Here is a 22848-nt window from a genome sequence, read left to right as displayed (position 1 = left end):
AGAGAGAAGAGAAGAGAAGAGAAGAGAAGAGAAGAGAAGAGAAGAGAAGAGAAGAGAAGAGAAGAGAAGAGAAGAGAAGAGAAGAGAAGAGAAGCAGCCTGCTGTGTGGCACTTCCTGTATGTTTGTATACTGCATACAATCATTCTTATAATGATCTAATGAGCCATCCCTTTCAGTGCTCAGGCATGTGTCTTCACCATCCATCCCCATTCTACATATGGGAGAATTGAGGCCAGAGAGGCAGAGGCCATGTCCCAGGTCACAGAGGCCACATGGTGTAAGCTGGGATTTGAACCCAGGCATGTGGGTACCAGAGTCCAGGCTGTTCCTGCCTTAGCAATAATCCAGGGCTCTGTGGATGCTACCATGGGAACAGACAGCATGGCAGTTTCTCCAGTTTCCCACCTACCCAGCACATCCTGGGCTCCAACCCCGGTACTGGTTGGAAGTAATAGAGAAGGCAAGAGGCACAGACCTCACATGGGCATGGTCCTGGGAGCTTCCAAGTTTTGCTGGGGTGGAGGAAGGCTGTGACTGGTGGCAGTTGTCCTGGGTAGGCCACTACACCACCAAGTCAGCCTGCTACAGTTAGGCCCCAGGATTAAGGGGAAACACAGATGATAAAGAGAGAAGCCAGGGATCCAGCTCGGTAGCTTAGTGATAACTCATAAGGTCCTGGCTCAACCCCTAGCACCAGGACCCAAGGGAATCTCTTAAGTGTTCCCTGGAAGGTGGAGGTAGGAGGGTCAGGAGTTCAAGGTCATCTTCAGCTATATGACACTGTGTCTCAAACCACACACACACACACACACACACACATACACACACACACACAACTGGAAAGGGAAGAGTGCTTTTAGTTTTCTGGCAACTTTAGCAGGAGCCATCTCAGAAGAGAGAAACTCAGTTGAGAAAATGACTCCATCATACTGTCCGTGGGCATGTCTGTGGGCCAGTTTCTTAATTGGTGATTGCCATGGGAAGGCTCAGCCCACAGTGTGTGGCACCATCCCTGGACAGGTGGGCCTGGGTTGTGTAAGAAAGCAGGCTGAGGGCTGGAGAGATGGCTCAGCAGTTAAGAGCACTGACTGCTCTTCCAGAGGTACTGAGTTCAATTCCCAGCAACCACATGGTGGCCACAACCATCTGTAATGGGATCGGATGCCCTCTTCTGGTGTGTCTGAAGACAGCGACAGTGTACCCACATACATAAATAAATGTTTAAAGGGGGCAAGCCAATGAGCAGTGGTCGTCCATGGCCTCTGCTTCAGTTCCTGCCTTGAGCTCCCTCGGAGATGGACTGCATGACATGTAAGATCTTTCCTTCCATGTTACCTGTTGTTTATCAGGGCAGTGGAAAGGAAACTAGGATGGACAGGAATGACAGACAGGTGGACAAGAGACTCTCTTTTCCTCTTGTATTTATCCTCTTTAGGGAACTAGCTATAAAGGACTCTCGCTTCTCCTGAGGGGCAAACCCAGGGCCTCTGACATGCTAGGCAAGTGCCCCACCAGTGAGCTAGCTCAATCCTAACCTGTTTAAAAGATGGAAGAGGAGCTGGAGAGATGGCTCAGAGGTTAAAAACACTGGCTGCTCTTTGAGAGGCCCGGGGTTCAATTCCCAGCACCCACATGATGGTTTACAATCATCTGTAACTTCAGTTCCAGGGGGATCTGATGTCCTCCTCTGGCTTCCACAGGTGCCAGGCACACCTGTGGTGCACATATCAACAGCAAAAACAACAACAACAACAACAACAAACCATGCCAACAAATCAATGCCAAGGTAATTTCCTCCTAATCTTATAATGCAGGAATAATATTTTTCCTCTTTCATTTTTTTGAAGTAGATCTTGTAGGTCACACTTGTTCTGTGTGACCTAGAACTTCTTAAACCACCACACCCAGTTTCACTTGGTGCTGGGGTTGGAACTCAACCCCATGCTTGCTGGGCAGGGACTCCACATCCCTGAATCCACATCTCCGGCCCCAGGAGAATTTCTTGAAGGCTGTAAAAAGGTCATTATCACAGAAGACAGTTTTGTGTGTGTGTGTGTGTGTGTGTGTCCCACAATCTCCTATGACTGCTTAGGTGCCTGGCTCTAAGCTGGAGCCTACTGGCTGTCACATGATGTGAGAAATTTGGTTTTCCCCTTGAGTTAAATCAATGGCCAACCGAGCATGGCTACTCTAAGTACAAGGTGGATTTATGAAGTGCCAGTGTGATAAATGCGGTCCCTGATCCTCTAGCTTGAAGACAGAGGCCATTTATCTCAAGGACAATTGTGCAATGGGCCAGGCCTAGGAGGCCATCTAACAGGGCGAGATCGATTGGCGTCTTTATGGTCTGGGTAGTGGATGGTCCGTGACGTGTGGCAGTCGGCTTTAATACTTATTTGATAACAGAGCTATTACTTTCTTTCACGTCTCTGTGGGGATCACACATTGCACTGACAGCTTTTATCTTTGATCACATCCCCGACAGGGACTGGGCCACAAAAGAATACTTACTGTGGGCGGAGGGGAACCTCTCCCGATGAGTGGCACATTCTCGTATCGTGGGTTCCCACCAAAGAGTATGGCCTGGTTCCTGTGGGCCAAGGAGATCAGATATGTGTGCATGAACTCTTAATCATGGGAGTTGAGGGTTGTGGGTATGATGAAAGGATTGTGGATAGGACAATAAAGGAAAGAGACCTGGGCGTGGTGGCTCATGCCTGTCATCCCAGCACAGGGGAGGTTGAGGACAGCTTGTTTTACAGTGTGAGACCCTCAAGGTGCAGGGGGAGTCAAAAGGAACGAATACTCTAGGGCAGTGGTTCTCAACCTTCCTGACGCTTTGACTCTTTAATACCCTCACGCTGTGGTGACCCAGAGCCATAAAGTTATTTTTGTTGCTACTTCCTAACTGTAATTTTGCTATTGTTATGAGTCGTAATGTCGTAATGTAAATATCTGACATGCAGGGTATCCGATAGGTGACCCGAGTGGCGGTCGTGACCCACGGGGTGGGAACCACTGCTCTGGGGGACCAGGGAGGAGGCAGCTAAGAAGAGAGAGATGCCAGCGGGAGCATGAGTTGGAGAAGTGCAGCTTCTCAGACCTGGGATTGACCTGGGATTGACCCGGGGGGGGGGGTTGTGGCAAAGGGTCAGGCTTGAGTCCTGTGGCGCGCTTTTGCCCAGCACACCAGCTGTGGAGGGGTGACTGGATGCTCCTATCAGGCATTCTGGGCTACAGTCGGGAAGATCATGTTTGGCCTCTGGTGCCCTCCCTTCCCCATGTGTTTCTGGGGATCAAACACTCTGTCTATAAATCCAGCCTCGCTGCAGGGCCGGGAAGGCTACACCGCCCAGCCTGGGTGTGAGAGACTCAGCGGCCCTACTGTGCGTACATGTACTCAGAGACTGGGGCATTGGAGATGGTCTGGGAGGGAGGCTGAAGGCTGCACTGGCTGCCAAGGCCGCTGCTGTAGCTGCAGAAACTGTGCAGTTGCCCCCTCGTGGGGTTATGGGCCGCGATGCGCCGAGCTTGGGGGTTGAAAGGGTCATCATCGTCGATGTCATCATAGTCTCTGTCCCTAGAAGGAGATGTAGAAGCCGGCCAGCCATTAGGGGTGAGACTCAAGACCATGGGGTCCTACTGTGCTCCCAATCTCTTCCTAGGATACTCTCAGGTCATATGCATCTCCTTCACCATCTTACAAAAGCATGGTCCTCAGAGGCATGGACTTACTGCACCAGACCCCAACTCCATGCCCACCTCTTCCAGGCAGCGCCCCATACTGGCTGCACACAGGGTGGAAAGGCAGTCCACTCCTTCCCTCTTGTATGTCCATGAGGTCCTGAAATCCCACCCTATCTTTGTCTGTCTGTCTCTCTCCCCCCCACCCCCCACGAAGAAGCCTGAAAATTCCATCTTGACAGTAATATCTTTGATCCTCCCTGCTATTTCTTGGGGCCTCTCTCTCTCTCATTATGTCACCTTGCAAAGTCTTGCCCAGGAAGAAAGGCAAGGGCTGCTGGGCAGTGTCAGGAGGGTTGTCGCCACCTTTGGCTCAGTTACTTTTGCCGTGACTGATTTTAACTCTCAGGGAAATCCAGCCACCTCTTTTGTCTCAGGTGACCAGATTTTGATCCCCCCCACCCCACCCCACAGAAATTCTCCTTACTGCTGGGATGGGGGTGGGCCCCACCTTTCTGGTACCCTACCTGTTGATGAAGTGTTTCCAGGCACGAGGTCCGGCACAGGTCAGGGTGGAGAAAGCCAGGGCAGCCAAGAGGGAGAAGAGACCAAGGAAGAGCAGGCCCTCAATGCCATCATAGCAGATGCCAGTGAGGGCATCCAGGTAGTCCTGGGGAAACAGGGACACGTCTTTGCAGAGGGCTGGGTGGCAAAGCCTGGGGTCTGAGCCCTTCTTTGGAAGTCCCTCTCCACTCTGCCTGTACCGAACATCTCCTGGCAGTTTCCCACCCACAGCACCTTCCCCTCGCTGGGGCTACCTGACAGACTCCTTGGGACAAGGATTTGCTGACCTCCTACTGTGTGCCAGACACTGGAGGCTGACTCCAAACTAGACAGATGAGGGGGTGGCTAGTTGTAGAACTGGAAAGAGATTATATCCAAAACGCTTTCATTTTAAAAAATGATTACTATTTTATGTGTAAGTATGTATAAGTGTATATGATTTGTGTGAGAGTATGGGTATACATCATGGACAAACATATGTGTTTATTCTAAGTCTATATGGGTTGTGGGAGATGTGGAAGGTGCTGAGATATATTGGTTCACTGCTTGGGGGTGAGGTGCTCACATACCCTCAGTGTCCCTTGCATCACTATATAATATATAGTTAGTTAGTTAGTTTAGTTAGTTAGTTTTGAGTTTGTTTGTTTAAGACAGGACCTAACTATGTAGCCCTAGCTAGCCTGGAACTCACATGAGATCCACCTGGCTTTGCCTCCCAAGATCTGGGTATTAAAAGCATGTGTTGCTCTATCTGGCTCCTGCCCGTCTCTGTCTGTCTGTCTGTCTGTCTGTCTGTCTCTCTTTCTCCCAGAGACACGACTTCACTATACAGTGTAGGTGGTCTTAAATGCATGATCCTCCTACATCTGCATCTAAGTACAAGCATACATCAACATGCCTGGTACATTACATCCTGGCAATGAGATTCAAACATTGGCTTGTAAGATAGGGGAAGAAGGATGGGTTGACCAGATGGCCAGGAGTCTAGGCAGCAGACAACTATATAGTCATCACTTAATCAGGGTCTTCCAATGTTCTAAAACCAACCTCCTAGGTTCCTACCCCAAGTTCCTTTCATAGGGTGCCCCTCAGCAGCCATCAGAGAAACCAAGAAACGAGGCACCTCCTTTCGCTTCCCACTGCTTGGCTTCGGCCTCATGTCTGCACCTGAAGGAGGCTTGGGTAGTCTTTCCCTAGGTCTTTGCTGGCTTCTCTCTGGGAAAATGTACCCTGCTGGTATACCCCACACCCTCCCCAGTCGGTCACCCAGTACCTTGTGCAGCCCTCGGCAATCCAACATGGCGGTCAACTGGTGCAGGCTGGTCTCGGAGTTGTTGAGCAGAAACTGGATGCCAAGAAGGTCTTTCTGAAGTCGGAAGAGGGATAGAGAAGGCAGAGTGAGCAGCGGGGGAGGGCGTGCACACCAGACTAGAGAGAGCCGCTGTGCAAAGAGGCCTTTCCATAGAAGGGAAGGGCTGAGCCACAGGGAAGGGAGGGACGCATAGCTGGCAGGATGCTCACCCAAACCTGCTGGGGTACAGGTGCAAGGGTGTCTGGGGGTGGGGGGAGCTCAACTAGGGCTCCCTTCCTCCCGACACAGCTGCTGCAAGTGGCAGCTCTCTTACCTCTGCTGTAGGGAAGAGGGGCACGGCAAACTGCAGCAGGCCTCCAACCTGGATCTGCATGGTGGTCAATGAGCGCTGGAAGGTGGTCAGTGACTGTGTGGAGAGAACACAGCCTTCCATGAGAATCCATTTCCCAGAAGTCCCAGTTGCCAGGGGTCTGGTCCTCCTGTATTCACATCACCAACCAGGCAAATATACAGGAGGGTCTGGGCAGGCCGTACCCACTGTAAAGGGCTTCTTGGACTCTGAAGGGGACAGTCATAATAAATTGGATCCTATTGGTTTTGGAACACTGGAGGACCTTGATTCAAACAGGGAACTTGTTCCCCAGCATTCAGACTTCTAGCCATCTGGTCAACCCAACCACTATGACATGAATACGCTCCTCCCATGTAAGATGTCTTTCCCACACCCCTTTAGCTTTTGAGAGCTCCACAGTCCTCATGCTTCTCGCTTCTCAGATGTGGCCCTCAGACGAACACCATGGACCTTGTCAGGGAGCTTGTGAGAAATGCAGAGTCTTGAGGCTTGCCCAAGACCTCTTGCCCAACACCCGCAGAGTAAGCAGCTCTCCAGGGGGGCACACGATTTTAAGCATAGAAAAGGGAAAGAATGGAGTAACCAAGAGTGAAGTCCCCTTCAGAGAGTGGCCAAAAGAGGACCACAGTGAAGCGAGGCCCGGCTGTCCACCATCTTGGTACATGGTGGGGCACGGGGTCCAGAGAGAGGGAGAACCAGAGATGAGGGGCTGTGGGATGGGTGAGGGTAGACACGGGTGGCTGTACCTGCTGGAAGGGACTGATTAGGCTCTGACTGCAATGGAGGTAGTACCGGGTCACCTCTGCAAGGCAACAGCACTAGTGTCAGGAAGATCACAGGAAACAGTCCCTCCGCCTGCTCTGTGGTCCAGCCCACTCCCCTTTCTCTCAAACACCGAATGGAGGCAGTCTTTCAGCAAGTGGCCCATGGTCTAGAGAATCCCAAGTCCGGGGTAGGGAGTTGCTGGGTGACTTAAGTTAGAGCTAAAGTGTAGCCAGTTGGGTCATACGGGCTTAGCCTGAGCTGAGGGAATGAATGGCTCTAGGGACAGTGGCCCCAGAGGACATTACCTGAGCTGATCTGGCTCTGTGTGTTGTTCAGGATGTAGATGTCAGGAGCCATGCAGAAGTCACTGGTGCCCTGAGTCATGGAGACAGGATTGGGTAGAGGAAGGTCAGAGCCTCAGGCACTGCTGCCCTGGTCACATTTTTTTTGTTTTTTGTTTTTTTCGAGACAGGGTTTCTCTGTGTAGCCCTGGCTGTCCTGGAACTCACTCTGTAGACCAGGCTGGCCTTGAACTCAGAAATCTGCCTGCCTCTGCCTCCCAAGTGCTGGGATTACAGGCGTGCACCACCACTGCCCGGCTGCCCTGCTCACTTTGATCTCTAACTCACTCTAGGGCAGAAGAGAGACTGGGAGCCAGATTTCTCGGTTTGAATCCTGCTTCTGTCCTTACCTATCACCTCAGATAAGTTATTTATTCTTTTTGTACCTGAGTGGTCTTATCTGTGGTGACAACATAATGACACTATCAATCTTATATATGACTATATGTAAAGTTTTCTGGACTGTGACCTCTTATTTCTGAATTCTTTTTCAGTGATGGATACCCACGATTCCCAGCAGGCTGGGAATCTCTGCTGGGGGTAGGGCAGGTGCGGGATGGGTGTGTCTGGGGTCAGGATTCCTTTGCTCCCAGGTTTATTTGTTCTTTTTAACTGTATTCTTGCGACTATCAAGCTCTGCACACTCTGGTGATCAAACTATGGAAGGTCCCTAACTTGTCATCTGTTTCTCCCCTCCACTCCCCCCAAAAAAGCAAGGTCTAACTATGTAGTTTTGGCTGTCTCAGAGCTCACTATGTAGATCAGGCTAGCCTTGAACTCACAGAGATTCACTTGCCCTCTCCCTCATATGTGTTGGGATTAAAGGTGTGCAACACACACACACACACACACACACACACACACACACACACACAGAGTTCTGACTTGTCTTCTGAAAGGTGAGGCTGGTGCAAAGTTCATCTTGGAGCTTTTGAGGCAGGTTTCTGTTGCTGTGACCAGAGACAAGGAGTCCGAGGGGTAGGATTGGCTCCCAGCCTGGCTAAGTGACTCAGGATGTTCTGAACCCAGATCTGACACTGGTGCCATGGAGGGGGAAATGGGGCATCCCACCTGTCAGAGCAGCCAGGGCAAACTCTCCCTACTATGCCACATACTAAGGAGTCACCCTGCTTCTCTGATGCCTGATCCCTGAGCATGGGACTCCTTCAGGTGGTGCTGTACCACAGGGGGCACTCTGTCCATCGGAAGCATCATCCCTCAGGCATCAAATCGATAGTTGTTTTTTTGTTTTGTTTTGTTTTGTTTTTTGAGACAGGTTTTCTCTGTATAGCCCTGGCTGTCCTGGAACTCACTCTGTAGACCAGGCTGGCCTCGAACTCAGAAATCTGCCTGCCTCTGCCTCTCAAGTGCTGGGATTAAAGGCGTGCACCACCACGCCTGGCAGATCAATAGGTTTTGAGCTCTTACTAGGTACAGGCGCAGTTCTAGGATTGGTATTTGTCAGGGGTGTGTGTCTGTGTCTTGAGAATGAGAGTAGAAAATGTGTGTGTGTGGGGGGGGACACATTGGAAAGCAATAGGCTCCTCTGGATTCAAAAGTTCTCTAGAGTACCCCAACATTCATCTCCTCTCCCACACAAACACGATCATCCCCCCCAACATATGCAATCACCCACAGGCACTCAAGACCATGGAGAAGGGTTTTATATACAAACCACCAACATACATAATAAATCAGCTGGCCTATTATTATCAATAGAGATGCAGCGCCAGCAGGCCTGGCTGCACACCCGCATCCCTTGGCTGGAGTAGCAGAGGTGGGGAGCCAGGCTAGGGTTGCCTTGGTAAATGGACTAAGGCCACTGTGTTTGAGTCACACCTCAGGAAGACTGGGCTCCAAAGAGGGGGAACTAGGAACTTCTTCAGGAGGCTTTACCATAGCTGAGGCTTCTCTTCTTTCTCTGCTAAGGCCAGGAGAGAACATGGGTTAAGATATTGTGGGGTACATGGCTTGCTGTGAGAAGCCAAATCTACCAATGGGGGTGACATATGTATGTGCATGTACAGCGTGTGGGTACCTATGCGTCCGTGCATGCACGCATGTATTTGTCCGTACATCATTTGTTCAGATGGGATGGAGGACGGGCGGAGACGGGGAAGAGAGCACCCAGCCCAAGTGAGGTGGGCAGAAGTTGCCCAGAACCTGTCCCAGACTGAGCCTGCAGGAAGTTCCTGATTATCTGAAGGGGTCATCCCTGTGACTCACATGGTGAGAACTGTATCAGAAGCCAAGATGGCTACTACGCATTGAACAGCCACCGTGGGCCCTTTGAGGCACCAGGGACTATTATTCTCCCCATTTTATACAGGGGAAAGCTGAGGCACGGAGAACACCAGTAGCTTTCCAGAGGTTCCGCTGCTAGGACGGAATGAGGGGACGGCACAGCCAAGGCTGGGGGCTATAGCAGCTATGCCCCTGCCTCTGGCCCGGGGGTGGGCCTGCTATCCCTCAGGCCTGGGTGTCCTGGGAGTGTTCTGTCATGTCTGCTGCAGCCAAAGCTACACCCATGGTGGCTCCTGACCAACCTTCTGCCCTCTACCTTCTTGGTATTGCCTCTCCTCGGCCGGAAGAGCCCCCAGCTCTGAAAGTGTGTCTGTGGCTCACTATGTTGGGATGGCCAGGATGGTCAGCAGGAAGAGCACAGGTCACAGGTCAGGAGGCTCTGAGCTCGGTTCCCCAGTGCCCACCTTCCCTCCACTCAGCATGTCCTGGAATGATCTCAGAGGCCATTCTCTGTCCTGTGGATGCCCTGCCTGGTGGGCAGGTTGGGGGAGGGGTGACGGTGTGAATCTGGCCCCCACTGCCCTCCGAATCGGCCTCAGAGGGCAGGGTGGCAGGGGAGGAACACAAGAGCTTTGCACAATGACCCCTTGACAGCTGGTGCCCTGCCCCCACAGCTCCTCCATACCCCTCTTCCTATTAAAATGCTACAGCAGCCTCAGCTCTGTCAAAGGCCCATTCAGTGCCCTCACGCCCGCCTCTCTCGCACAAGGGCCCCGAGTAAAGGAATTAGGGAACTGGCGTGGCTCCCAGCTCCCTGGCATTCCACAGTACCCGGCTGCAGATAAAACGGCAGCCGCCTATCGGTTCCTTGAACGGCAAGATGCTCGGTGGGAGAAGCCCCCGCTGGGAGAAAGCCAGCTCCCAAGGGGCGGCTCATGGTGACAAGCTGGACAATATTGCTTCTTCAAAAGGCTGAGGCTGCCAGAAGCGAACCCACCCTGTAGTACAGAAAGCTTCCCTGTGCCTGCAGTTGTCTGTGGAGGAGAGGCTGCCAGCCAGGCAGCTGTGCCCATCACTCTGGGGAGCGGAGCCCCTCCCCACTGTGTTTACAACCTCCAAAGGCCTCCAGGATGCTTTGAGCACAGCACTGTCTTTTCTGCACCCGTCCTTGTATGTGGTCACAGCGCAAAAAGGGGAGATGAGAAATACCCATTTCCTTTTGGTTTTATTTGCTTTGGGGCAAAGGTTCAGGTAAACCTTAAGCTGACAACTCCTTGTTTCTTACGTCCCCCAAGTGCTGGGAGGATAATGGATAGTATCTCAGCCAGCTGATGCAGTGCTGAGGACTAAGCCCAGGGCTGGATCTGTGTCAGCAAGCACCTTCCTAACTGAGCACCCCCAGCCTTCTCTAGCCCCTGCTATAGTACTAGGGCTCAAGCCTACGGCCTCTTACATTCTAGGCAAGCGTTCTGCCACCAAGCTACGTTCCCAGCCCCACTCTCCCCGAGGTAGATTTATGTTGTGTATGAGGTAGCATGCATGTGTTTGTATGTATGTGTATGTGCCTGCATGTGTGTACCACCTATGTGTTTGGTGTCCTTGGAAGTCAAAAGAGGGCATCAGATGCCCTGGAATTGGAGCTTTAGATGGTTGTAAGCCACCATGTGGGTATCAGGATGGGAACCAGGATCCTCTGTATGAGCAACAAGTGTTCTTACCTGCTGAGCCAGCTCCCTAGCCCCCATATAAAGACAGGGCCTTACTAAGTTGGTCAGGCTGGCCTTAAACTCATTCTGTAGTTCAGACGGGTCTTTAATTTGCAATCCTCCTGCCTCAGTTTCCAGAGTGACTGGGGCCATAGGTATGTATCACCAGAACCAGCTCCTTAGCACTTCCGAATAAACCTCCAAGAGTGACAGAGTCAGGTGGCTCCAGAAGCCATTTATTCTGTGGGTTTGAAAAAATGCCCAAGCCATCCCCAGGGACCCTAAGCCCGGTGTGGGTAGGGAAGAGCAGGTGCAGACCTCGGGGTTGGCTGCAGCCCTCAAATCAGCGTGGTTCCTTGGTATCGCCTAGTAAAATGAGTCCTCCCCAGCACATGTGCAGCTGTATGAGCATGCGTCTTCACACCGGCACACAGCAACACACACTCACAGAGCAGGTACCTATAACTAGGGATTCACACCATGTCTTCCTCCACCGAGTGACTGTCACCAGGGAACACCATGAGGCACACGAAGCACACACCAACACACACACACACACACACACACACACACACACACACACACACACAGAGGGGAATGGGAACTCAGGCAGCTCAGCTCCAAGACCAAATGGTTTTCAGTGGGTTTTGGGTTTTGTTTTTGTTATTGATGCTGTTTTGTTTTTACATCCTTACATAGGAAGTCCCTCGCTTTTCCCTAACATTGAGGAACCATATTTAGAACCGCACACACATGTGAGTATGAGGGTGACCGGGCTGCAGGGACAGAAGGTAAAAGATGCCACCTTCTATGTACGTGTGTCAAGCAGCAGGTAAAGGACAGAGCTTCAGAACCCATTCAGTTTCTTTCAGGTCAGCACTTCATGCCCGCACAGAAGCTACCTGGCCACCCTCAAGTTCTCTGCATGCCCAGACAAGCAGCGTGTCTCGTCTTGGCTCTGTCCCCAAAGCCCTGCGACTCTGGACAAACCCCTTCCTGTCTCTGAGCCTGGACAAAGTGTTCCAAGCCAAGCCTCTTTAGTCCCGAGACTCTGGAATAGTGGGTAAGGGACTGAGCCAGTCTGCCCGTCTGGGGTCTTTGAAGAGGACAGGACAGACAGATTGTCCTGGTCAGACCAGTCACCCCCAATCCCCTTCACTTACCACTGCTGCAGCAGCATCAGCAGCCAGAGAAGCCCAGCTAAGGATCAGGGTCAGTATTCCGCAGCACAGCATGCTAGGAGAGAGGCAGACACTCTGGGATCTTGCAAGGTGACAGGAAGGGGTCTTTTGGACAGCAGTTATCCGACATAAATTCAACACCCTTCCTTCCAGACAGAGTCCTATCCTGCCATGTGCAGACCCCCACCGCTACCCCCTTTTGGCTAAATCCTTGGAGGAGAGGGCTATGGATCCCAGTGCTTTGGTCGAAGAGACCCAGCTGTGACAGCACAAAGACACACAAGGAGCCCTGCCTGCAGGGGAGCCGGGTGCTGAGGAGGGGCACCCTGGCTACGACCACTATCGGGGCCTGGCGATGCCCTCATCTCCCTCTGTAGGTGGCCCTTAGCCCGACTCTTTGCTTCAGGAGCATAATAAACAGGGCTACTCACGAGGCTAGGAGACACTTGGAACGCCTAGCCAGTCCCAGGCAGGTGACAAGGCAGATGACCAGATCCAGGATGAAAAGCAGGAGGTAGGACAGCCACCTGAGCGGAGACAAAGATGACGTGAGGGTGGGCAGAGAACTGCCCACCTGCTGCGGTCGTCCAGATCAGTGGGAGCACAGGCTGAGGGTGCTCAGGGGCTGGAGTAACCACACCTTCAGTTTTACCTGGACGAGGCTGAACTCCTCTACCCCGTGCCTTAACCATCTGGTGGAATATACCTAGGCCAGTACAGGGCACTAGAACTTTCCATCACAGATGGTTATGAGCCACCATGTGGTTGCTTGGAATTGAACTTGGGACCTGTGGAAGAGCAGTCAGTGCTTTTAACTGCTGAGCCATCTTTCAAGTCCATACCTATGTTTTAATAAACTCTGACATATGTGGCTGGAGGCCTTACAGTGGACCACACAGCTCTGTTTCTGCAGCTCCCTCCCACCAATCAGGCAGCTCCCATCTCCTCTGCTTTGTTTCTAGAACCCTCAGAGAACAGATGCAGTAAGGCCCAACATTACAGTCACAGATCAGAGAGGCCCCCTTCTTTGATGGATGTCTGTCTGTCTTCCCCAAGGCCTCCCATCTTGCCCATCCTGAAGCAAAGAGTCGGGCTAAGGGCCACCTACAGAGGGAGATGAGGGCATCGCCAGGCCCCGATAGTGGTCGTAGCCAGGGTGCCCCTCCTCAGCACCTCATACACAGTGTAGTATGCAGAGGTTTCTTCAACCAACATTTGTGCCAAGAGCTGAGCTTGGTGTCAGGGTGCCTGTGTGAGAGAGCTCACTCTTGACCATCAGGGAATTCAGATGGAAGCCGGGATCGGGATATCCTGGGGTCCCATCTAACCTCTAGACCACCTACAGAGCTTCTGGAAAAAGCCCGTCCTATGCCAGCTAGGGACCGGCATACACCTTTTGTCACTTTTTAGAAAGACAGGGTTTCCAGGATGGCTTCAAACTCGCTATCGCTTTAACTTGTGTTTCTTCTGCCTTTGCCTTCCAAGACGCCTTCCAAGTGCTGGGATCAGGGGCATGCACCACCACATGTCTTATGTGGTGTGAGGACTAGGCCTTGGGGCGTAAGAAGGCCACGATGGAAATGGTAGGATGTGACAAGAAGCTCTGAGGAAGATGGAGCAGGCTGGAGATTCCCAGAGCCAAATTAAGATGCTGTCTTTGTGAATGGAGGTCTGATGCTTAAAATCAAGGGCTTAATCAAAAGCCCCAGCCCCACCCAGAACACTGGCTACTCCACAGCAGGTCTCTGGGGTCCCAGAAATGGGGCTGTACCTTTGGGACATGGATAGAGCTGGCTTGTCACTTGCTGGAGGTCACCAAGGAGCCAGTTTTCTTAGAGTCAGGGCTGAAAGAACTTTGGGATGCATCTCGTGGAGACCTGTGGTGGCTGAGATTTCTGGAAGCTGCATAGGAACCCTATGTTCTCCTTCCTTCCAGAGGCGTAGGTGCCTCCTACCCCAGGCACCGTCTAAAACATGGGTTCCGCGCACCCAACCTAAAGTTCGGGTGCTCCTTCTGTCTTGTCTTCCATCTGTAGGAAATCCAGATGCAGAAGAGCTCCTGACCCCTCCACGGCTGTGCTTTTCCAATTCCTGAAGCCACTGCTGCGTGTGTGTGTGTGTGTGTGTGTGTGTGTGTGTGTGTGTGTGTGAACTGTTCCTAGAAACAGCTCCTGGGCGGAAGTGTTCTCCCAGAGGAGCCCCTGGGAACTGGGGGGAGGGAGTTCTCACCATGAACTTGGCTCTTGTCTGCTGAGCTAATGCTGTCGGTTTACCCCACCCCAACCCCACCACATCCGGCATCTGTAAGCCAGTATCCACATCTCAGCCCCGGGGCTTCTTCTGTCCTCTGAGCTGGATGTGTCTCCCCAGTAAAGTGTTCTGATGGGAGTGGACGGCCAGCATTAACAACTGCTGGAAAGCCTTTCTGGGAAGGTTCTCCAAGACAGGCCGGCCTGTGAGCTACAAACACTGGCAGAGATGGGGGAGTGGCCCTCAGCATTCGGGAGTTCCAGGGACCTGCTCAGATGACTCTTGCTCCTTAAAGTGACCTGGATTAAGAAGCGTCTTCCGATATGTAAGAGCCTTACCCATTTCCACCATAGTCTTTACTACAGTGCCCATTGGGTCTGCCAGATGCGCTCAAGAAAAAAAAAAAAAAAAAGCCAGGTCAACAAGGACACCCCCTCTACGGATACTCCACTGGCCCTGATGTGATTTCAAGGGCTCAGGGAGTGGACAACCCCCCAAGAGGGGTTCATCAGATCCCGCTGTTGAGGGTCCCAGGTGATGGCAGACCATCTCCTCAGAGCTGGCAGTTCCTTTCGGTCCCCTGGGAGGATGGCATTTTGTCCCTGAGGATCTGAGAGAAGTAACACCAAGGGCCCTGTCCATTTAGAATATCTATGACATGAAGGAAATTCGATCTGTGGGATGAGGGATGGGAGCACCACCCGGATCCCAGAGCACCACCAAGGGAGCTCAGGACTGGGTGAGCATCTCCCTTTGGAAGAAAGGGAGTCTGAGGGAAGAGGCCTTGTGCATTTCCTCTTGACTCAGCCCAGCAGCGGCCTCCTGGGTGGGAGTTTATGATATAATAGAATACCAATCCAGAAAACCAAGAGTATATTGTGCAATGTTGGGGCAGAGGCTCTGAAGAGGGTCCAAGTTATTTGGGCGAGGAAGGGATTCAAAGAACTGAAACTTGTCATGCAAGACTTGCTTATGTGTTCCATCCTGTGTCTACGATGCTGGATGCCCGACCCTTTGAGTACAATGACGGTTGTGTCACACGTGATGCATGCATATTACATGCGTGCCTGTTACCATTTGGATGAAGGTCAACCTAGGAGAGAGAGAGCCGCCTCCTCCCTTGGCTCTCCAGAGCATTCCTTCTGAGACCCTATATTCAGAAGGAGACCCTATATTTAGCCAGTCCGGGATCTATGACTTGAGTTTAGTGACTTTACCAGGGATGGGGTTACAGAGGGTCAGAAACAGATGCCACAGGCCAGATGAGAATAGATGAATTTGGATGCCTAGGTGAGGTGGTGTGGGGACCGATCCTGTCAACATATGAGACCTAGAATCACCTCAGAAACAAATGTCTGCACATATCTGAGAAAGGTTTAAGAAAACTGTGTAGGGGTGTGTGTGTAGGGGTGTGTGTGTGTGTATGTGTGTGCGCGCGTGCACGCATGTCACACAATGTGTAGATCAGAGGAACAACTTGCAAAGCCAATTGTCTCCTCCTATCATGTGGGGTCTTGGAATTGAACTCAGGTTGTCAAACTTGGCACCAGAGGCCTTTATCAGCTTAATTATTTCAGCAGTCCAAGATTTTCTAGGTGGTGTTAACTGAGGTGCAACTCTGGCTAATTTTATGTCCACTTGACACAAGCCAGAGTCATCAAAGAGGGAGCCTCACTTAAGAAAACACCTCAGTAAGGTTGGGCTGTAGGCAAGCCCATAGGGCAGTGGTTCTTAACCTGTGGGTCTCGATTCCTTTGGGGGGTCTCATATCAGATATCCTGCATATCAGATATTTACATTAAGATTCATAACATTAAGATTCATATTTACAATAAGATTCCAGTTATGAAGTAGCAAAGAAATCATTTTATGGTTGGGGTCACCACGACATGAAGGAAATGTATTAAAAGGTTGCAGTGTAGTTGGGCATGGTGGCGCACGCCTTTAATCCCAGCACTCGGGAGGCAGAGGCAGGTGGATTTCTGAGTTTGAGGCCGGCCTGGTCTACAAAGTGAGTTCCAGGACAGCCAGGGCTATACAGAGAAACCCTGTTTCAAAAAACCAAAAAAACCACAAAAAAAAAAAAAAAAAGGTTGCAGTGTAAGGAAGGTTGAGAACCCCTATTTTAGGGCATTTTCTTAATAATCAATACGGGAGGTCCCAGTTCATTGGAGATAGTGCCACCCTTGGGTTGGTGTCCAAGGTTCTGTAAGAAAGCAGGCTAAACAAGTCACGGGGAGCAAGCCAGTAAGCAGCACCCCTCCGTGGCCTCTGCATCAGCTTCCTGCCCTTCTTGAGTTCCTGTCCTGACTTCCTTCAATGATGAACAGTGGTGTGGAAGTGTGGGCCAAAGAAACCCTTTCCTCCCCAAGTTGCTTTTTGGTCATGGTGTTAGAAACTCTAACTAGGACACTAAGTCAGGCGGGAAGAGCCACCGGATAGGAAGGAGGAAGCTGGACACTAGCATTCATCATTCACTCTCTGACTATAGATGTGATGGGACCAGGGACCTCACACACCTGCTGCTACATCTTCCCCACCAGGATGGACCACACTCTCAAACTGTAAGCCAGAATAAACTCCTATTCCTTCCTTAATTCTGTGCCAAGATATTTAGTCACAGCACCGAGGAAAGTACACAGTAGATGGGGTACAGGTGAGGTGGAGCCCCTCAGCACCTCACTGTCCTATGAGGTTATACAGTGAGGCTGGAGAGTGGGGGGTTGGCTGGGTCTGCATCTGTAGCCCCACTCGCCCCTCCCGGTTCCTCACCTGTAGTATTCCACATAGGCAGTCTGGTGGGACAGCTCCGTCAGCTGCATGGTGACCTCCCTCCACACGGGCAGCCCCGAGAGCTGGCTGACGATATTGCCTGCCATCTGGTGCATAAACTTCAGGGTCTGGATGTAGTCGCCCCGGGCAGCAAAGATCTCGCTGAGCCGGGCCAGGTGCTGTTCTAGGTCTACCTTCATCTTCTGGGTGTTTCCAGACACCTAGGGGAAATAAGGAAGAGGCTAGGAGACTGGCCCTGGGATAGCCCTGGAAAGTCTCAGGAGGAGGAGGTGGCAACTGGCCAGCTGGGCTTGAAGGGACTCCCAGAGAAGTGGCTAAAGATAGAGATCTTGTCACCTTCTGCCATCATGTGGATCTGGAATGTTCCCAAAAGAGCCATCTTAAAGGTATAGGCACAAACTTGGTGATCCTGGGAAATGGCAGAATGTTTAAGAGGTGCCTAGGGCTGTAACAGGACTTCAGGTCATCAAGGAGTGCTCTTCCTCAAAGAAGGCATTTCTTTTTCTTTTTCTTTCCTCCTTTCCTTCCTTTCTTTCTTGGTTTTTTTTGAGACAGGGTTTTTTTGTTTGTTTGTTTGTTTGGTTTGGTTTGGTTTGGTTTTTTCGAGGCAGGGTTTCTCTGTGTAGCTTTGGCTGTCCTGGACTCACTCTGTAGACCAGACTGGCCTCGAACTCAGAAATCCACCTGCCTCTGCCTCCCAAGTGCTGGGATTAAAGGCATGCGCTGCCACCGCCCACCGGGCTGACACTGGAATTCTTTCTTTGCTTATGTATACAGCGCAGTGAGCAGCCCTGCCTGTCCCGTGGGTTCTCCATGGCCTCTCAATTCAAAGGCTCCAAACCAATGAGACCAACCAGCATGAGCTGAAACCTCCCAGGTTGAACCAAAACAAGCCTTTTTCTTTCCCTTTCCCTCACGCTTTCATTTTAAGAAACTGTCTTATATTTGAGACAGGCAGCCCAGGCTGGACTCCAACTTGCTATGAAGTTGAGAATGACCTTGAGCTCTTGATTCCTGGGTAGCCATTTCCCTCCCAAGTGCTGAGGTTTCAGGAGTAGAAACCTTTTCTCTTTATAAGTTTGATGATCTCAGGGATTTGTTATAGTGCGGGAAGGCTGACCCACAGACACACCCAGCCCAGTCACATTTGGCCCTGTTCTGGCTCTCATCCGGCTTTGGAACTCCAAGCCTTACTGTAGCCTGAGTTTCTCTTATCTGGAAACCCAACTCTTTTTAACAACCTAGCAGGAAACAATACCAATAATTCCAAATAATTCCCCAAGCTCCGAACTCTGAAATCCCAAACACCTCGGGCCTCCTGAATTTCAGAGAGGAAGGCTCAACCTGGACTCCAAATAGGGAACGGAAAGAATCCATTTTTCTTCCCTGAACCTTCTGCCAGTGTTTGAATCCCTTGGGATCATAACATCAAAGACTCAGAGCGAGCCCCAGGCTGCTGCCTTGTGCTTTGGTCCCATGCGCCCTACAAGAGAGGGGGTTTGTCTCCCAGCTAGAATCAGCCTGTAGTGTCCCAACCACAAGTCAAGGCAGAACAATGGGGCCTTGCAAACAGAGAACAGATGTCATCTTCTCCCAGTCTGGCCCTGGGACAGGAGGAAGAAATCAGTGTTTTATCCTGGGCTCATGTCCCCCACCCCGCACGATGTCTGTCTTGCTGGGTGAGTATAGAAGCACCTGTCTATGCAGACAGAAATGAAAGGAAGTGGCTGAGGGTGTCCCTGACAGCTCCTAAACAAGGGGCAAGGTGCAGCTTAACCTACAAAGGTCACTCTCACCCGGCCACAGCCTCACAGCTGTGGCCTATGTGGCAGTTGAGAGAAGAAGGGCTTTGTTTCTGTTTTATTTTGTTTGCAGTCAGGGACTCACTACTTGCCCAGGCTAGCCTGGAAATGGCCCTGTAGTCCTGGTAGACCTTGAATCTGAGACGACCCTGCCCCAGCCTCGGGAATAGCTGGGCCAACAGGACTATGCTACCAGGGTCTGGCCTTGCTGCTTTGACACTGTCATACACAAACAGCTGGAAGAAGGGCAGGATGCCTTGTTAATCCTTCCCCAGCAGCCTGGTCTTGAGGAGGAGGGAGAAGCCATGGGTTAGGTGAGTCATGAAAACAAGGCCCTGAGGGCGGGCCAATTGGAGTGAAGAGCTACCCAGATGAGACATAGAAAGTAATAACTCAGTTATTAAGTCATCAACAGGAAAGTAGGTTCTAATAGTATAGAGGGTAGATATCTGTCCAGCTCTTATGCTGATTAAGGGTTATTATAAGCATAAAGATGGTGTCTTTTATCCAGAAACTAAATGGTCAAAGGCAGGGTAGAAACCTTGGATTGGGATTAAAATTTTCTACATTGGCTCCCACAGTCTGCAAGAGAAAAATCCCTGCGGAGGGGCAGAAGAGGGGGGCACAGCAATGAAACCCATAGTAGAGAGCTCTGAGCTCGGGGAATCATGGGAACTTCACATCCATCTTGGGGCTTTTCATGCCTTCCCTACACTGTGACTTCCTGATTCTAGAACAGACGGGGTTCTCTGTTTCTGTGTGTGTCAGCACCTCTTCCGTTTTCTGGCTTCTGTTGGGTTCTTAGGACAGATTCAGAGACACCACGATAGAGGCAGATATGACTGGGCTTGCTGGCTCGTGCCTATAGAACCCTAATAATTGGGAGGCTGAGGCAGGAGGATTACCTTGAAGTCAAGACCAGACTGGGCCACAGATGAGCTCTTGTTTCAAAACAAAAGAAAAATAAAAGTCCTCCCTTTCCTAGAGGTGGAGGTGCACTCCTTTGGGAGGCAGAGGCAGGTGGATCTCTGCAGACTGAGTTCTAGGACAGCTAGGACTACACAGAAAAAAAGTCACAAAAAAACTAAAAACAACAAAACAAAACAAAAAGACGAGCAGAGAATGAGCTTGTAGCTCATTTGGTAGAATGCTTGCCCAGCCAGCAGGAGGTCCTGACTAAGCCAAGGCAGCCACCAGATTGGGCATTGGATTGGGCACTGTAGTCCCAGCGCTCAGCAGAAGGACCAAGAGTTCAAGGTCATCCTTGGCTATACAGGGAGCCAGCCTGAGCTATCTGTGACTCAAAAACAAACATGAGGAAAACAAGTCCCTCCCACAAACAAACAAAGAAAACCCCAAGGAAAAAACACAAAGAATTTAAGATTGTAAGGAATAGCCAGGTATGGTGGCTCACAGCCTGGGCTACACACACAGTGTGGGCTACACACATAACCTGGGCTACACTTAGAATTCCAGGACAGCCAGAGCTCAGAGAGAGACCCTGTGCTAAAAAACATAACAACAAAAAAAGAATAGGCCAGGCCTGGTGTCCAAGGCCTGGATTCTGGAAGCTCAGGAGGTTGAGGCAAGAGGATCAGGAGTTCTAGGAGAGTCTAGGCCACACAGCAGAACCTTGCACTAGAGCAAAAAGAAAAGAAACAAAGCCACAAGACAAAAACCATCGGTCAAGTCCATTTTTTCCCTTCTGGTATTGTTCACGAGAAGAGATGATAGCTACATGCTAGGTAGACAGACAGACAGGAGATAGACCACATCACAACAAGGGCCTCCCTGTAGCTCTGTGCTTGCTCACATGGGTCCCAGTCCTTGCCCTTCAAGAAGACAGGTGTGATGCCCCAGGGAGATGGGCTGTGGTTTTCTCTTGGGAGCCGAAGGTGAGAGGCACAGCTCAGCTCTTCCACCAGGTGGGCACACAGGCCAGATAGAAGGTCATTAAGGACAGGGGTGTAGCTTTCAAATTTCGGTCCCCAGGCAAGCAGCATCGCTAAGGATCTCATTACAAATGCAAATTTTCAGCTTGCCTCAGATGGTGAACTGGAGCCCAGCAGGGCGGGCCTAGCGTGTCAGAATCTCTAGCTGCAAGCTGAGCCAGGTTAAGAACCTCTGGGAGGGATCACCAGGTCCTGTGTGGAGCGGGTTGAGAGGAACACCGGCTCAGATTCAGGGAGCTGGTGGGAGGAAAAGGACCTGAGGGCTGGGCTTTGTGTTCTTCCTCCCTCAGTCTCTCCACCCAGCCGTTTCCCACAGGCCTACTACGGGCTCAGGATGGTAGGGGTCTCTAGCCAAGAGAGGAGGAGCTTACAGAGGGTCCTTGGCCTTCATGTTTAGGGACAGCCCTGGAAGGGTCTCTTAGTTGACCATGGCTGCTACATCTGGGCTCCAGCAGGGCCCTGCTTTATGATTTGGGCTGCTGGATGAGTCTCCATCCTGACTCTGCCACCCACAGCCTCCCACCACCAGAGCACCTCCACTTTGATTGCAGTAATTATTATAATGACGCCATTATCTTAATTCCCCGAGGGAGAGAGCACGCTATAGTTTACCCGGCACTTTCTCTGATGGTAATTCACCTGATGTCATTTAGCCATTTACCTGCAATTTGGACCCCACCCCTCGGATGAGGGGGAAGGCCCTATAAGGATCTATCATCTTCCTGCAGGCCTCAGGCCAGAGATGGTCGGGTACCCACCTTGAGGCCTTCCCCACCCTCTTAGGGAAAAAGGGCAGATGCCACCAAGGAACCCCGGGACAATTATTCTACACTGCAGTCACAGTCAGATGGTAAGGAGCTGTCTCCAGGGACAAGGTGAGGGTGAGGTCACACAGCCAAGTGTCCAAACCTGGCTCAGGAGAGCAGGGAGCCTAGAGCTTGTTCCTAGATACCAGCAAGTTCCTCCCCCAGAGATAAAGACTGAGTTTTCCCTACAGTGAAGGTCACAGCTTTGGGGCTTTCCAGCAAGCCGGCCTCTCCCACTTCCAAAGCTGATGGTGGCTGGAGATGGAGAGACGGGGCAATACCAAACAGACAGAAGGTGTCCTTGGGGCCTTGGTCCCCATCAGGAAGGAGTTCCCAGGGACCACCTCCCACAAATCCTGAGCGTGCACATCTGGAGCAGCAAAGCCTGTCTTTTTAAGGTGAGAGTTCCTGTCCCTCCCCACCCCCCACAGGAGCTGATGGAAGGATTAGATCCCCAGAGGAGCTTAAAGGAGCATGTTGGGAGGACCAGATGATGTTGAATCCTCCCCAGGAGGACGCCAGGTCACCAGTTAGGGCTGGCAAATCGAAAGTGCCCTTTGCTGGGACCTGTGCTATTCTGGAGGGACCCTGGTCCAGAGAGGGTCAGATGCCCAAGGACTCGTTCCCCTGAAATATGCATTTGGTCTTCCCCCACCAGAGTCCTCAGGAGGCACCCACCAGAAGCTGTCATGGGACCACCTTAAAAATCAGCAGGAAAGACTAGCACTCAGAAAAGGTGACAGGCTGGCAGGAGCCAGGGGTGAAGAGAAGAGCCCAACTATGATAGATAGCGATAGTGCCATTGGTCCCACAGTCCCAAGTCACACAGCTGGGCTTATGAGGCTTCTTCCCAGCCCTGTGTGGGGGTGGGGCTGGGGTGGGGGAGGGGCTGAGGGGCTCTTCTACTGTTTCTAAAGACTTTTTAAAATCACTTACAAAATTATTTTTTGGCAGGGCCTGTAACCACCTTGGTCTAGGTTCTTTTCTCCTTTCAATATATGGATCAGAACTCTATTCAAAGCACTTAGAGCTAACATTAAAAAAAAAAAAATCCATGTTCAGGACTGAGGATGTAGCTCAAGTGGTAGAGCGATT

At 51.3% G+C, this 22848-nt stretch overlaps 1 protein-coding gene across 1 annotated transcript in view; it reads right to left on the bottom strand.

Moving 5' to 3' along the window:
* Positions 1–22848, bottom strand: part of Ttyh2 (tweety family member 2) — a 43947-nt gene that overhangs the window by 5975 nt on the left and 15124 nt on the right. Inside the window, exons 4-13 of the mRNA XM_021212519.1 lie at positions 17173–17393; positions 12582–12677; positions 12133–12205; positions 6984–7053; positions 6660–6715; positions 5875–5967; positions 5523–5615; positions 4213–4355; positions 3396–3581; positions 2513–2591 (exon numbers count right to left, since the gene is read on the bottom strand). Coding sequence (XP_021068178.1) covers positions 2513–2591; positions 3396–3581; positions 4213–4355; positions 5523–5615; positions 5875–5967; positions 6660–6715; positions 6984–7053; positions 12133–12205; positions 12582–12677; positions 17173–17393 — 1110 coding nt within the window. The remainder of the gene's footprint in view (positions 1–2512; positions 2592–3395; positions 3582–4212; positions 4356–5522; positions 5616–5874; positions 5968–6659; positions 6716–6983; positions 7054–12132; positions 12206–12581; positions 12678–17172; positions 17394–22848) is intronic.

This window comes from Mus pahari, chromosome 14 (genome assembly GCF_900095145.1).
Source record: "Mus pahari chromosome 14, PAHARI_EIJ_v1.1, whole genome shotgun sequence".
Taxonomy (NCBI): Eukaryota; Metazoa; Chordata; class Mammalia; order Rodentia; family Muridae; genus Mus; species Mus pahari.
Note: the sequence above shows the minus strand (reverse complement) of the source record. Positions and strands in the feature narration are given on the sequence as shown.